The sequence below is a fragment of the Gopherus evgoodei genome, chromosome 5, assembly GCF_007399415.2.
Source record: "Gopherus evgoodei ecotype Sinaloan lineage chromosome 5, rGopEvg1_v1.p, whole genome shotgun sequence".
NCBI classification, from domain to species: Eukaryota; Metazoa; Chordata; order Testudines; family Testudinidae; genus Gopherus; species Gopherus evgoodei.
Window position 1 is genome coordinate 54957173 of NC_044326.1, and position 16246 is coordinate 54973418.

Below are 16246 nucleotides of genomic sequence, written 5' to 3' on the forward strand. Positions count from 1 at the left end.
ATAGTGTATACTTCCATAAGACCTTCCAGCTGTTCTAACTTGTATACATGAGAACCTTGTTACACTCACTTTCATAATGTGTTCAGTGTACTGGGTGCTCTTTTTTTTTTTGTTTAATAAATGTTAACAAAACAATGCCATTATTGCATTCTGGTTAAGGAAATGACAGAGGAACTGCATGAAGGAAATGTTTAAAATTCAACATATGGTGAAATATGTCAAAACAATAGCTACAATTCTCCACCTCCTCATCCTGCCCAAACTGCAGTGTGGTGGTGTTATAATGAAATACCCGTTAAAAATAGCCAAGATGACAGAGAAAGTGCACTTTCACTTGCATTGCTGTATGATAGCTACAAACTCCACTCATATCACCCTTCAAGTTAGAAGTGCAAAGGTGCTGGAAACAAAATATTCCAACAGCTGAAAATAAGCAGCAAAAGTCTCACCCTACCATCTCTTCAGATCATTTCAACATTTCTTCACGTTTTTCTTTGGAGAGTGACAAATTAAGAGAATAAAGTATAGGAAAAGACCCAACAACAAAATTTATTTCAGTCATAATTTGGGGATTTTGGCTCAAAAACATTGCGCTACAAATGTCAACCTTCAACTGTTTAAAAAACAAAGTGAAATATTTTATTTTTCCGTATACAGTTATAATACGAGTGTAGCCAACATTTTCCAAATATATAAAACCATATGATGTATATGTATCGTGAAGACAAGTGCACGAAGATCTATGGGCAATCACATATGTAGTCTGAACTTTGAACTTGTGATGAATTATAAAACCCATTTATTTAATATTCCCCTCAAATAATAGTTTAACAACATGTTTTTCAGGTAACTCTCAGGATAACAAAAAAAACCCTGCAGAAGTGAGAAAACTTTAACCTGATAAAAACAGTTGGCAGCTTTTAGTCTGAAGAAATGATCAATAATTCTTTCACTGCATCCTGTCATATCAAGTGGTGGAAAGCGATTGGCCTTAGGCCTTACAATGCACTCAATGTGTGGTATCTTGCATAATTGTATATTTTGTAAAACATGACCTCATCTACACCCACAGAGCCACCAACCAAATATATTATATTCTTTCAACCTCAAGACACTTACTGAGCTAACGTTTAAAGCAATATATTCCATGTAAATGCAGAAAATACGTTTCTGAGGATAAGGATAGGTAAAATGTGAAACCCTGTAGAGTTGGTGCTTTAAACAGGGGCAACTGAAAATAATCATGCGCAAAATTCAGTGAGTGGAAAAAAATAAAACACAAAAAATAAGAATGATAATTAGAAGTTGTTTAAGAATGCTTTATTAGATGACCCAAAAAAACTCACAATCCCCCAAGAAGGCTCCTTCTGTTAAAAAGCTATCCTGGTTCAGAGAGGAAGCAAAAATAACAACAAAAATAAAAAATATACATAACAAATGGAAAAATGAGGAAGCTGATAGCACTGTGTACAAACCAGCAGTTAGGAAATGCAGAGAACTGATTAGGGAAGATAAAGGTATCAAACAAAAAATCTATTGCCAGTAGACTAACAGCAGCAAGAAGAACTTCTTTAAATATACCAGGAACAAACAAAACCGTAACAACATTATAGTTCTAATACTATAACGTCAATCATGAAACAGATAAGGAAAAATATTTAATAATTTTTTCTGTTCTGAATTTGGAAAACGCAGAACAACATACTTGTATCTACCTTACAGTGACAAAGAAATGCTTTCTATTCCATCAGTAACTAAGAAGGATGTTAAAGCGCAAGTATTAAAATTAAACATTTTTAAAATCAGCAGGACCTGATAACTTGTATCTAAGAGTGTTGAAAGAATTTGCTGAGGAATTCTCTGAACCATTAATGATGACTTTTAATAAATCTTAGAAGTTCCAGTCTAGGGAAATGCTAGAAGACAGAAGAAAAATAATATTTGTGCCAATATTTAAGAAGAGTAAATGGGACGATCCAGGTAACTATTGACCAGTTAACTTTACATTCATCCCAGGCAAAATCACAGAAAAGCTGATGACTTAAAGGATGATAACATAATTAATACCAATCAACATGGTTTTATGGAAAATAGGTCTGATAAGAAAACTTGATGTCTTTTTGATAAGATTACAAGTTTAGTTGATAAGGTAACCATGGACATAATATACTTAGACTTGTAAAGCATATGACTTAGTTCCACATGGACATTCTCATAAAAAATTAGCAGTATATTAAAATCGATGTAGTCCATATTAGATGGATTAAAACTGGTTAATTGATAGATGTCAAAAAGGAATTATAAATGGGGAATCATCATTTTAGGGAAGTGTGTTCTTAGCCCACTGCTATTCAATATCTTTATCACTGATCTGGAAGAAAATATAAAAATCATTGCTGGAAAAGTCTGTAGATGATACAAACATTGGAGGAGAGGTAAATAATGATGGGGATAGTTCACTGATACAGACTGAGTTGGCTCACTTGTGAAAGTGGGCTCATTTGAACAACAAGCATTTTAGTACTGTCAAATGTAAGGACATCTAGAATCAAAGAATGTAGGTCACACAAGACAGCAGACAATATCTTTGAATGCAGTGAAACTGAAAAAGACTTAGGTATTTTGTGGATAATCAACTGAACTGATCTCCCAGTGCGATGTTGTAGCCAAAAAAGCAATCACCAAATAGGAGTAGGCAGGTGGTATTACCACTGTACAGTCACCCCTCACTTAACATTGTAGTTATGTTCCTGAAAAATGTGACTTTAAGAGAAATGATATTAAGTGAATCCAATTTCCCCATAAGAATTAATGTAAATGAGGGGGTTAGGTTCCAGGGGTTAGTTTTATACACACACACACACACACACACACAGTATAAGTTTTAAACAATTTAATACTGGTACACAGCGATGATGATTGTGAAGCTTGGATGAGGTGGAGGAGTCAGAGTGTGGAATATTTCCCTTACTGCTAAATGATGAACTAGCCATTGGCTGAGCCGTCAAGGGTTAACTCTCTCACTCTACAAGGCAGCAGGAATGGAGGGAGATATGCACATTTCCCCTTTAAGTACTCTGCCTTGTTAATTAGATCAGCTTGCTGAGACCACAGCTGCTGCAAGCTCCCTCCGTCCTGAGCCCTGGTGTATCACTCCATCTCTATGGAAGATGGGGTAAACAGAGAGCAGGGGGGGGACAACACCTTGACATTCGCTCCCAAGGCAGAGGGCAGAAGCAGCACATGGCAGTGTGGGGAGGGACAGCTGCAATTGCTAGACTGCTGGGTAGCTGCTGCACAGGAAACTTAGGGGAGCAGGGCGCTGACAGGTGGAGCTGATGGGGGGGCTGCTGGTCCACCCTGGTTCCAAGCCCCCACCAGCTAGCTGCAATGGGCTGCTCTTCCTACAAGCAGTAGACAAAGCAGGTGGCTGCCAAATGACACAACTTTAAACGAGCATGTTCCCTAATTGATCAGCAATGTAACAACGAAACAACGTTAACCCGGACGACTTTAAGTGAGGAGTTACTGTATATGGTACTAGTGAGATCATTACTTGAATACTCTGTCCAGTACTGGTGTCCACACTTTTTTTAAGGATGTTGAAAAATTGGGAAGGGCTCAGTAAAGAACTACAAGAATGCTTTGAGGTCTGGAACACTTGCCTTTTAGAGACTCAAGAAGCTTCATCTATTTAGTTAGCCCAAGAGAAGATTAAAAGGTAATTTGATCATGGTCTACAAGTACCTCTATCAGGAAGAGATTTCTGATAGTAGACAACACTTTAATCTAGCAGAAAGAAAAGGATAACAAAATCTCATGATAGGATGCTGAAGCTAGACAAATTCAGACTAGAAAGGTGGTGCAAATTTTAAAGAGGGAGGTAATTAGCTCTTAGTACAGCCTACCTAGAGTTGATGCATAAATTACAGGGTGAGGCTCTATGGCCTGTGTTATACAAGAGATCACAATGGTCCTTTCTAGTCTTTAAAATTTTTTTTTTTGAATCTTTGGTAAGATAAACGCAGTGTATAGTGTCTTTCAAATAAAAGCTATCACAAAATGCTTTATATAGCTAAATAATGCAGACAAAAACTTAACATACCATCTGTCTGTCATATATGAACAATTTATATATTCATACACACATCATATGTATCTTTACATTTATATTACTAGAGAGCTACAGATAGCTACATCTGTCTAGCTACATAGGCCTGGTTTTTAGAGGTGGTGGGCATGCAAATCTGCCAGTTACTTCAATGGGAGCTGTACCTCTTCAGCACAGCCGAAAAATCTTGCAATATATTTATCCTGGGTATCTAAATGTCAACTTGCCTATCTCTTTTTAAATGTATATCAATAGTCACCAAGAATATGTTTGCCCAATATCATCTTTTATACAAAACACATTTATTAAGCTCACCACTCAAGTAATAAGGCCACATATTGATTAACTACTTCTTATATCCTTCCACTAGGTTTCTGAGTTACACTAGGCCAAATTCAGAAGAAAGTTTGACTACTGAATTATAGAGTTTTGTAGAAAATAGTAATCCTATTTAGAAAAAAAAAATATCATGAACATTGGTGGTTGGTTTTTTTTGAGGTAGGGGGAAGGAGGGGAAAACTAATTCCACTACCCTGTGAAACCTTCCCCTTAAAATTCCTTAGTTGTTTCTGGAACATGGAAAAATGTCAAAAGAAATATTCAACCAGCTCTACTGAACTATTTATCCAGTTATCATATACATGTGCACACACATGCAAAAGTAAAGTGAATTTTGCAAGGAGTTAGCAAATATCTTTCTACCTTCTCTGAAAATAACACAAAGAAAAGAGAGGAGCTATTTTGAGTACTGAGTTTATCTGAACTTGCAGAAACCTGTTTTCTTATTGCAGTTGGAAGATAGTCTAAGAAGAGTTAGCAATACATCCTTTAAACTTTTATGTATAACATCTGGTATCTACAAATCATTTTAGTAAAGAATTTAGGTCTGCCCTTTATTGAAAGTCAATTAATTTCAAATAGCAGGTATGTTCAAGATCTGTTGATCAGGTTCCTTATTTGTTTATTTTTCCTAACTATTTTGGTGAGTGAGTATGTATGAAAGTGAAAAATTAACTACCTGAAGGGATTTCCAAAGAGGATGGAACTAAGCTGTTCTCAGTGGTGGCAGTGACAGAACAAGGAGCAATGGTCTTAAGTTGCAGTGGGGGAGGTCCAGACTGGATATTAGGAAAAACTATTTCACTAGGAGGGTCGTGAAGCACTGGAATGGGTTACCTGGGGGGGGTGGGGTGGAATCTCCGTCCTTAGAGGCTTTTAAGGCCCAGCTTGACAAGGCCCTGGCTGGGATGATTTAGTTGGAGCTGGTCCTGCTTTGAGCAGGGGGTTGGACTAGATGACCTCCTGAGGTCTCTTCTAACCCTAATATTCTATGATTCTACGAATTACTGTGTGTCATTTTGTCCCCTTTTACTCTTTGCTACTCTTCCCATCCTACACAAATCTGATCCTACCTCAATTTCTTATCTCCCTGACCTTCCATACACTCCTTCAATCTTTTCCTTTTCCTCATGATTTTCTGAATCCTACCCTTGTTTGTTCATCACCTCTGATTGACATTCTGCTCTGTGTTCTGGCAGGGAATGTAGACTGAGACAATTTAAACAGATGTAATACTGTACTGTAATCAGTTCTGTACCCCACGTTGCCTTCACTAGAGAGGTTATTCCAATTTTGTTAAAGAACCCTCCTTATATTATAACTTAAATATAATAGCTACTAATTAAAAAGATTGTGAAAATAAAATGAAATAAAAATGCAAAACATCCTTCAAGCCTTTCAACATGTTTATTTCAACTTTTAAAATATTTGTACAGCTATACTTTCAGGCAATATTCTATACTCAGATACACCAGGGTAATGCTTGTTGGAGTAGAAGGTGGTCAGTACTTCTGAAACATCAGGCACCTTACTAAGGGCTTGTCTACATGGTGCATTAGTCCACTCTAGAGCGGCGTAAACTCTAGTGCGCATCAATGTGTTGTGCACTAACTGGCCTGTGTAGACCCTGCTGGTTCATACTAAAAGTTCCCTAGTGCACGTTAATGCAGTACATTTTGAAATGGGACACTAAGGCAGACTAAGCGGCTTTTAGTGTGTAGCAGCAGGGGCTATCCAAGCCAGTTAGTGTGTGACATGCTATCATGTATTACAATTTACACCCCTCTGTGCAGACTAATGCACTGTGGAGACAAGCCCTAAAGTATCTAAATGTGGATTTAGATGCCTATCTTTAGACACTTAGGACCAGATCCCCAGCTGAAGTCCATTGTGGCCAAAGGGCTATGACAATCTACATGAACTGAGGACCTGTCCCTCAAGTTTTAGAATGTTGGTCTGTAAATACAAATCACCTTTTGAGACCTGGCTTTAAATCTGTTTTGGTTGGCTGTTGTAGTACCTACTGACCATTTTTTCACTTTGTAAAATCTTCAAACAGTATAATTCTGTTGATATTCTATACTGATGCCTAGTACCTGACCAGCAACCTTATAGATAGGGACAGATATACACAGGCAGATTGTATCTTGAGGTGCTTCCCTACTGCATCCTAGCAATGGAAAATGCTCTTATTGTTTTATTTGTGTTTGATGGATTAGTTTTCAATAGGGCTGTCAAGTGATTAATTTTTTTAATCGTGTGATTAATTGCAATTGTAAAAGATCAGGAGACTTCCAATTCTCCCCCCAAGGAGTACAGTCACAAATTTAATTGATGCATTATTTTTTTAACAAGCATCATCAGGATGGAAGCATGTTCTCTGGAATGGTGGCCGAAGCATGAAGGGGCATACAAATGTTTAGCATATCTGACATGTAAATACCTTGCAACAGCAGCTACAAAAGTGCCATGCGAATGCCTGTTCTCAGTTTCAGGTGACATTGTAAGTAAGAAGTAGGCAGCAGTATCTCCTGTCAATGTAAACAAACTTGTTGTCTTAGCGATTGCAGAATAAGAAGTAGGACTGAGTGGACTTGTAGGTGCTAAAAGTTTACACTCTTGTTTTTGAAAAAAAATCTGCCTTTGTAAGTTACACTTTCACAATAAAGAGATTGCACTTCAGTACTTGTATGAGGTGAACTGAAAAATAGTATTTCTTTTGTTTATCATTTTTATAGTGCATATATTTGTAATAAAAAATATATTGAGCATATGCACTTTGTATACTGTGTTGTAATTGAAATCATATTGAAAATGTAGAAAGACATCCAAAATATTTAATACATTCAATTGGTATTTTATTGTTATAAATGCAATTAATCACAGAGTTTTATTTTTAGTTAATTGCGTGAGTTAACTGCGATTAATGACACCCCTAACTTTCAACATTCTAAGATCATACAGTGTCAGATTTTGTGCATGCTCATGTGTGCACACTGCTCCCTCTCCCTGCCCTCATTAGCCAGTATTAGCTGCAAGTAGAGATCCCTTCACTTTCATGACTACTGAAGTTCACTCTGAAAAAGAATTATGAAGTATGGATTACATAGCAATGAATAAATCAAGACAAACATGCTTTTTTCATCCCCCTCCAATAGGTACATGATGCTCCCACATGACATCCCCACAACAACACTGCTGACATGGCGTTGCAATGATTTCTGACGCACTGAATGTTGCTGGACTGTAAAAGCAATATCCTGTCTTTACACAACGTGGTGAGAGAGCGTGGAAGAAGAATTGAACAGGGCAGAGGGTCATGAGTCATTCTGCCAGCATAGTCCAGGTTGGCTCCTGGGGGACCAAGGTGAAAGCAACTTGTAGTGTACCTTACTGCTCCTTCACAGAGGAGCAATGCAGGGTATTCTGCCTTATGGCTGTTGTAGACTGAGGGAGGGGGATGTGGTGAGAAGAGGGGCCTTATCCCTTTTCAGTACAACAGCACAACAGGTCATTTTTTAGTCAAAAACATTTCTTAATTCCATGAATTATTTTTAATAATTGATGATTTTTTTTGCTATGCATGAGAAGCACTAATCACTGTGTCATTTAGAGTTCAGCATACAATATTTATGTCAGGATATTTTTGGGAAATCTCTCTTCTTTTTTCTCCATGATGGTATTTTTCCAGGATATCCTCCTTACTTGGCTGCCCAAAAGTTTACAGTAGATGTTTCTAGCTGTCTGATCCTTGTGTTCGACTGAACTGCAGGATTGGCCATCATTGTGCACAGGCTTACGTCTTTGCTAATTTTTGGCCATTCCAAGGCCGAACATTGTTCAGATGATTTTCTTATTGCATATGCCACAAGGAATGAGTTTTTCACATTTTCTTCTTTCCCTTGTTAGTTACTTGGACCCTGTGCTTTTTAAGGTGCGTCCTATTAAGAAAGTTTGCTTATCTAATTGCAATATTGATTTTACTGTCATGTACTCTTCATGTACTTCTAATACTGTAGTGTAAATCAATAGACCAGCATAAAGTTATTTGATGTTTTGTGCTTTTTATTATTATTTATTATTATATTATATTATTATTATTTATTATTCTCAATCTCATCCAGTACTAGCATTGTATTTTACAGAAATGAATCCTGAATATTTTCAGTGCAATTCTGTATTGTGCTATATATCTGGGTACCAGCTTGATGATTAAATAAAGCGATTTGGCTGACAACAATCCCAATGTATTATTGTACTTGTCAACTCTCAGATCACCAGCACAGCCTGAAAAATGGAATGCTCACTACTTTTGAGGGCACTCCAACATCTAAGCACTGTATTGATAAAAACTGTGGCTGCTCACAAATGTCTGCCATCAAGAATAAAAACATACTCACCCTTATCAACATATTTTAAGAGGTTGAAGGGTTACATGCTCACTCTAGGAATGTGACAGCCCCAAGAAATAAATTAGCAGTTGTGTATTCCTCAGATATTTGTCAATCATATGCATATATATACACGTATATTTAACAAGGTCTTTTTGTGTCCTGATAAAACCTACATATTTTCATGGATCTGTCATTTGCTGTGGGAAGGCAAAAATTACCTGTGTCATTACATGTTTTTCTGTGCGAACCAATGAGTGGAAAGCAATTTTGTAGAAGACAAGGGAGTTTGTGGTTGTTATTGTCTTATTTGGAAGTAAGCCAGACATTCCTGGAGCCTGTTGATGTAAATGCCATACCAAGTTTAACTGTAAATTGAAAAGCTTACTCAAAACATTTCACACAAAAATCTCTAGCAGATGGAATGAAAACAAGTTCCAAGGGTAAACAAATATCCAGATGACCTGGCAACACCCAGATTAGGAAATATCAAAAAATTAAACATAAAGGACCACTTGGCCAACCCAGCCTCACTCTTCTAGATTTTGCATAATCTCCTTGCTTTTTCAATGAACCTATCCACTTTCCCCGTCATTGTATCCAGTTGTCATACACCCACCTTGCTTTTGACTGCAACAGGTCCTAATGTTGTGGCTTTTATGCCATGTTCCACAATGCTTTTCCACAGAGAAAAATCCAGTGTCCCTTCTCCAACCCATCTGTCTCTGTAAGACAGTGGAGATATGATACTCAGTCTATGGCTGACTGCTAAATTAAATTGATCATGGAAGAAAGGTTGGTGTCTTGGCCTTTAATGACACTAGCAAGCTTATATTTAGCTGTTGACACCTTAAGGTGTGGAGCTTTAAATCCAACATTACCATCTCTAGCGATGTGGTCTTCTTTTGTAAAACTCAGTGGTGGAAGGTAAACTGAAGGAAATGGGTGTTTTTAAGGGATTTCAGAAATCTAAAAATAATTAAAGGCTACATAGTAAGATGTGGCATCTGTGAAAACAGCCACAGAAATAATCTTGCTGCCTAATAACTAGCACAGCAGGCCGAAGTTGTTTATAATCTACTATGGTTTAAAGCATATTTATATCTCTGCTACTGTATAATGAGGCATATCACATAAACCCATGGCAAAACTGTTGCCAGATAACATAGTTTTACTTACTATAACTTAGAGAACTGCACCATTTTCTAGTAGTAATGTATTTTTATTATTGTCTTGAAGAAAAAGTAAATAATTTTAAAATATTTTTCTTTATAATCCCTGCCCAGCCTTTCCCCAAAATATCTTAATTATCTTAATAATAATTTCTGGCATTAGTGCACCACCACAAAGGCCTTTGCAATATTTAGCTGCCCTTGTTTTCTCTACAGACAAGTAAATGAAAATGATGTGAATATTCAGTTTACATTATTGGATCCAAAAGGTTTTTTTCTTGGTCATCACAGTGATGACTAATCTTGCCACTATCATTAAAAACACTCCCCCTACCCACCCAAAATAAGCCAGTCCCAGTAAAAGTAAATAAACAAACTGAAGTGGCCTTTCTTATATGCCACACCCACTGAGTATTTCTGCTGCCTTTTCTGAGGTATCTAAATGCTATGACAATAAAAACGATAGCCTTCATTTATATGAATGAGAAGCAGTCTCAGAGACAGACAACAAACAGAAGAAAAAAAATGGGTTAATTATTTTCTTCCCAGGCCTCCATAACTGTTTGCCACATGTTTTGCATCTTGTAAGCCAAAATATGAGCATATGAATTGTAACTGTATAGATATACTTAATTTATATTTCAAAAGCCTGGCTCTGGCATACCTGACACTCACTTGGACCTTAAAGCAGTGAGAGCTTTGCCAAAGGAAATACCAGTAATCTTTCACTGCACAGCCCAGATACTCCAACTGACATACTTCTTGGCTAGGAAATAGTCTGTAATGCAACTCACTGAAGCATATCATACCAATAGAGCACAGAAGCTGACTTAATAGCAAAATAAAATGCTTCAGTAACTTCGCTGTGAGGGATTCACAACATAATTTCAACAGTGAAATGTTACATCCATTGTTCCTGCCCTTTCAAATATATATCACAAGATCATAGCTGGAGAATCCTGCGCAGTTCCACTGAAGGGGGAGCACTGAAGTAACATGACATTGAAAGAAAATAATAGGTAAATAGTGTGGAGTGACACTGACATACCTTATGCAAATGACACCACTAATTATCCCTGTGTATTTTAAAACATGTTTTTTTACCCCCCTCCTCACCTGCCAGTCGTCTGTCTCTTGTATTTTTCCAGATAACATCCAGGGCTCTAGCAGTAGAGTCTCTGATGTGATCACTAAATGATCTTCTCAAAGGGGCTTTCACTGGGTGTTCCATAATGCAGTGCAGAGTATCACACATCCACAGTAAAACTGCAGCAATTTGGCCACAGGATAAGGGGCATTCTCTGCTCTGTTATCTGTCTGAAATATCCTTCACGAGGCAGGTTGGTACTTTGTAAAATTTGTCGTCAGCTTTGCGGAGCCCTTTCCTTCAAGACTAAGGCATTGCAGTTCTCACTGCGGACACAGGAAAGCTCAGACTGCAGGCAACCTACTGGAAAGCTGCCAAAGTCAGAACTGCTGCTACATCTGGAAAGGCTTACAAATGAGCTAATGATACACTCGTTTAGATTTGGAGCTTTATTTGTGGATATCTATATGATTCTAGCTTCCTGTTTGATCAAATAACTTACTGGGCATATACTTATATGCTCATTTATTAAGATAACATGTCTCTGCTTAACTGACATTTCAGGTAATCTTTCATTTTTTTGAGAGGAAAAAAGTAAGAAATAGGAGAGAACCATTTTTTTCTGACTTGGTTCATTTATTTTATTTTGTTACCTTATTTTTCTTACATTTCATTCTGTCTGTGGGACAACATGATTTAGGGCCTGATTCTGCCATCCTTACTTCTTCTGAGTAATTCCTTACTCCACAAGTAGTATTGTTAGTCACAGAATATAAGGGGAGGGGGACAGAATTGGGTCCTTCCTATCTTAGCTAAAAGGGAATGTAAGACTCCACACTCTAAAAGGTTCATGGAAACTCCAGTGACCCTGAATGAAGCCAGTTTGACCTTGCACTTCCCTAATGAAGGAAGGAATGAAGGGGGAGTTGATTCTCCACTTGCAGTGTCTGAAGTGCCCCTGGCAATGTGTGAATAGCTCAGTGCTCCCAGCCTACAAACCTTACACGTGTCTAATTTCCTTTGAAATCAATGAGAGTGATGTGTGTGTCAGGACTTCAGGGGCAGGTTGTCTTGGAGTTAATTCAAGCCAGAGTCCCTTATTTTTACAGCAGCAACCGAACTTTTAAAAACAGATAACAATACTTCTCATGAAAACAGTGCTATCATTAAAATGAACTGATGAGCTTCACATACAGGTCAACCCACACAGATCAAATTGCAGAATCAGGACCAGAGATTCTACCCTGGGGGTGGGGAGGTGATGTTTCCTTCTCTTTTATACTTTATTCTCAAGTGCAAAGAACTGTTCTTTGAATAGGCCTAGAAATCATTTACACTTCACACCTTCCTATTTGTTATTATCTTTTCCTCCATCTTTGTCTGTTGTCATTATTTCCTGTGGGCCAAATTCTGATCTCCTTTACACTAGTGTAAATTGGGAACTACTTCACTGATCAGACCAGAAGTCCCCAGGATTTATACTGGTATAAGTGAGAGTAGAATTTAGCCCAATGTTTGTCTAACATAGGCTGAAAACTCTTCAGCTTTCTTTGTGTAGACATCTGAGCCTTCTGGGGTGTGCACTGAGATAATCTGTAAGTGTTCTTCTACTCCCGACAGGTAAGCAGTTATAGTCACAATGGAAGTACCGACAGAGACAAGTGCAGGCATTTTGATCATACTGTCATCTAACCATACTCAGAGTATTAGAACTAATTACTCTACACAGCCCCACATCTCCCACTGTTTCGATCAATGGTGAAGATGCACCAATACAGAAAAACACACATTTTCCTAATATAGATGCACCTAGAGTAGAGATGGCGGCATTATCCTCAACTCTAGTATTCGATAAATGTATCTCCATAACTTATCTGAGCCCCACTGGGCCAAAGTGGAAAAGAGCAAGTGGAGAGATAACAGAATCATTAGTTTGTCTTAAAGCCCCAAATTGCTCATTTTACCAAGCGTATTAACCAAAGTGTTGGATATGGTTGTATCATATCTCCATGCCTTATGCATTTCTGTGGCCTCTGAACTGTCAGCGCACATGTAGAAATTTGGAATTTCAAAGTGCTAATTCAAAGTATCAATTAAAATAGTTGAAAGCTCAAGAACTCGGTTTAGAAACTGTCAGAACGAGCAAACAAAGAGTAAAGAAAGTAATAAAACACAACAAACTGGATGGAGGTGATTAGTGGGGCATTACTGGTCTGATGTTACTTAACATCTTCAATAATAATCTTAAAGAGGTTATGCAAAGAATTTAATTCCATTTTCAGGTGATACTAATATGGAAGGTGCTGCAAACAACTGTGGGTACATAAAATACTAAGATAATATAGAGAAGTTAGAAATATGATCAGGAAATAAAATGAGATGGATTTTGGAAAACCATAAACTGATGCACCTAGGAAGAAAATAATCCAAAGGAAATATATTGTCAGAGAAAGAAATCTGAGACACAGCTATATAATAAGATTCCAGGTCTGTTGCTCTGCATCTCTCCCTGAAACCTATTAAGTTTCAGTCTGTAGTGTCAGTGTAAAGTGATGGGAACAACTAGAAGCATGGCTGAGGGTTCTCTGTCTGTCTTGACAGACATATCTTTTATGAACTTTTCTAATTTTGAACTCAGTTATACTTTTGGCCTTCACAACACCCCCAGCAACGAATTCCACAAGTTGACTGTGAGTTGTGTGAAGAAGTACTTCCTTTTATTTTAAACCTACTGCCTATTTATTTCATTGGGTGATTCCTAGTTGTGTTATGTGTTATGTATTCCCCTTGTAGTATGTAAAGGGGAAAATAACAGTTTCCTATTCACTTTCTCCATATATTTCATGATTTTATAGACCTCTATCATACCCCCTCAGTCATCCCTTTTCTAAAATAAACAGTCCAGGTTTTTTAATCTCTCCTCTTATGGAAGCTGTTCCATACCCTTATTTTCATTGCCTTTCTCTGAACCTTTTTCAGTTCTGATATATCTCTTTTGAGATGGGACAACCAGAATTGTGCACAATATTCAAGGTGTAGACACACCATGAATTTATATCTTGACGTTATGATATTTTCTCTCTCTTTCCTAATGATTTCTAACATTTTATTAGCTAGCCATTGCACATTAAGTGGCTGTTTTAAGAGAACAATGATTCCAAGTTCTCTTTCTTGTGCAGTAACAGCTAATTTAGAGCCCATGATTTTGTATGTGTAGCTGGGATTAGTTTTTCCAGTGTGTATGACTTTGCACTTATGAACATTGTGTTGCCCAGTTGGCCAGTTTAGTGAGATCCCTTTGTAACTCTTTGCAGTCAGCTTTGGGTTTAACTATCCTGGGTAATTTTGTATTATCTGCAAGTTTTGTCACCTCACTGTTTACTCCTTTTTCAAGATCATTTATGAATCTGTTGAACAACACTGGTATCAATTCAGATCCTTGACGGACTCATCTATGTATCTCTATCCACTGTGAAAACTATTTATTCCTACCCTTTGTTTCCTATCATTCAACCAGATACTGATCCAGGAGAGGATCTTCCCTCTCATCACATGACTTCTAAATTGCTTAAGAGCCTTTGGTAAGGGACCTTATCAAAGCTTACTGAAAGTCCAAAAACATTATTTCAACCAGATCACTCTTGTCCACATGCTTGCTGACACGCTCAAAGAATTTTAATAGATTGGTGAGGCATGATTTCCCTTTATAAAAGTCATGTTGACTTTTTCCCAACTTATTGTGTTCATCTATGTATCTGATAATTCTGTTCTTTACTACAGTTTCAACCAATTTTAATAAAGTTAGGTTTACGGACCTGTAATTTCCAGGATCACTCTGGAGCCTTTTTAAAAAAATAGGTGTTACATTGGCTACCCTCCAGTCATCTGGTACAGACCATGATTTAAGAGATAGATCACATATCACAGTTAGTTGTTCTGCAACTTCATATCTGAGTTCCTTCTGAGCTCTTGGGTGAACACTGTCTGCTCTTGGTGATTTATTACTGTTTAATTTATCCAAAACTCCTCTACTAAGAGCTCATTCTGGGACAGTTCCTCAGATGTATCACCTAAATAGAGTGGCTCAGGTGTGGGAATCTCCCCCATATCCTCTTCAGTGAAGACCAATGCTTTTCTGCAACAGCAACAGACTGCTCCTTTAGCATCTCCATCATCCAGTGGCTCTGACTGTTTGGCAGACTTCCTGCTTCTGATGTACTTAATTTTTTTTGCTGTTAGTTTTTATGTCTTCAGTTAAGTGCTCTTAAAATTCTTTCTTAGCCTGCCTTATTATACTTTTACACTTGATTGCCAGAGTTTATGCTCCTTTATATTTTCCTCAGTAGGACTCTACTTCCTCTTTTTAAAGGATGCTTTTTTGCCTCTAAACACCTCTTTTACTTTGCTGTTTAGGCATGGTGACATTTTTTGGCCTTCTTACCGTTTTTTATTTGGGTATATATTTAGTTTGAGCCTCTGTTATGGTGTTTTTAAATAGACTCCATGCAGTTTGAAGGCATTTCACTCCTGTGACTATTCCTTTTAATTTATGTTTAACTAGCTTCCTCATTTTGTGTAGCTCCCCTTTTTGAAGTTAAATGTTACTGTGGTGTTTTTTTCCCCCTCCTATAAGGATGTTAAATTTAATCACGTTATGGTCTCTATTACTGAACTGTTTGGCTATACAGTAGAACCTCAGAATTACAGACACCTTAGGAATTGAGGTTTTTCGTAACTCTGAACAAGATATTATGGTAAGTTCCTCAGGGTGGACTGCTCGGAATGGGGTCTCACAGCTGTGCCTGTGAACTTCAGAGTCTTCTCCTCCTACATGTAAGTGGCTGCCCAGCAAGTGGGGGTGGCGATAGGCAGCTGGTTCTAGCGCCCTGGCTGCAAGGGTGATGAGTAAGGCACCCTGGGGCAGCAGCCCTTTAAAACTGAGCTGTTCCTTCAAGTGCAGCATGCAGGCAGGAGCTTGGGTTCCAGCTCCAGCAGCAAACACGCCAGGCCAGGCTCCAGCAGGACTCAGGAAGTCTTTTTCCCAGGCTTGGACTGTGCATGCAAGCTTGCTTCCTCCATGGCTTACAGGAAGGCAGCACAGACCCTAGCACTGCTCATGCTCTGCGTGCTTGGGGTCCTCACAGCT

General features: G+C 37.9%; 1 protein-coding gene across 2 annotated transcripts in view; it reads right to left on the minus strand.

The window, feature by feature from the left end:
• DLC1 (DLC1 Rho GTPase activating protein) overlaps positions 1-16246 on the minus strand; it is a 369474-nt gene that overhangs the window by 140265 nt on the left and 212963 nt on the right. Inside the window, exon 1 of one of the 2 annotated variants that reach the window (XM_030564196.1) lies at positions 11130-11418. The exons of the other annotated variant lie outside the window; for it this stretch is intronic. Coding sequence (XP_030420056.1) covers positions 11130-11268 — 139 coding nt within the window. The 5' untranslated portion in view covers positions 11269-11418. Of the gene's footprint in view, positions 1-11129; positions 11419-16246 lie in introns of those variants that run through there. 2 annotated transcript variants of the gene reach the window in all.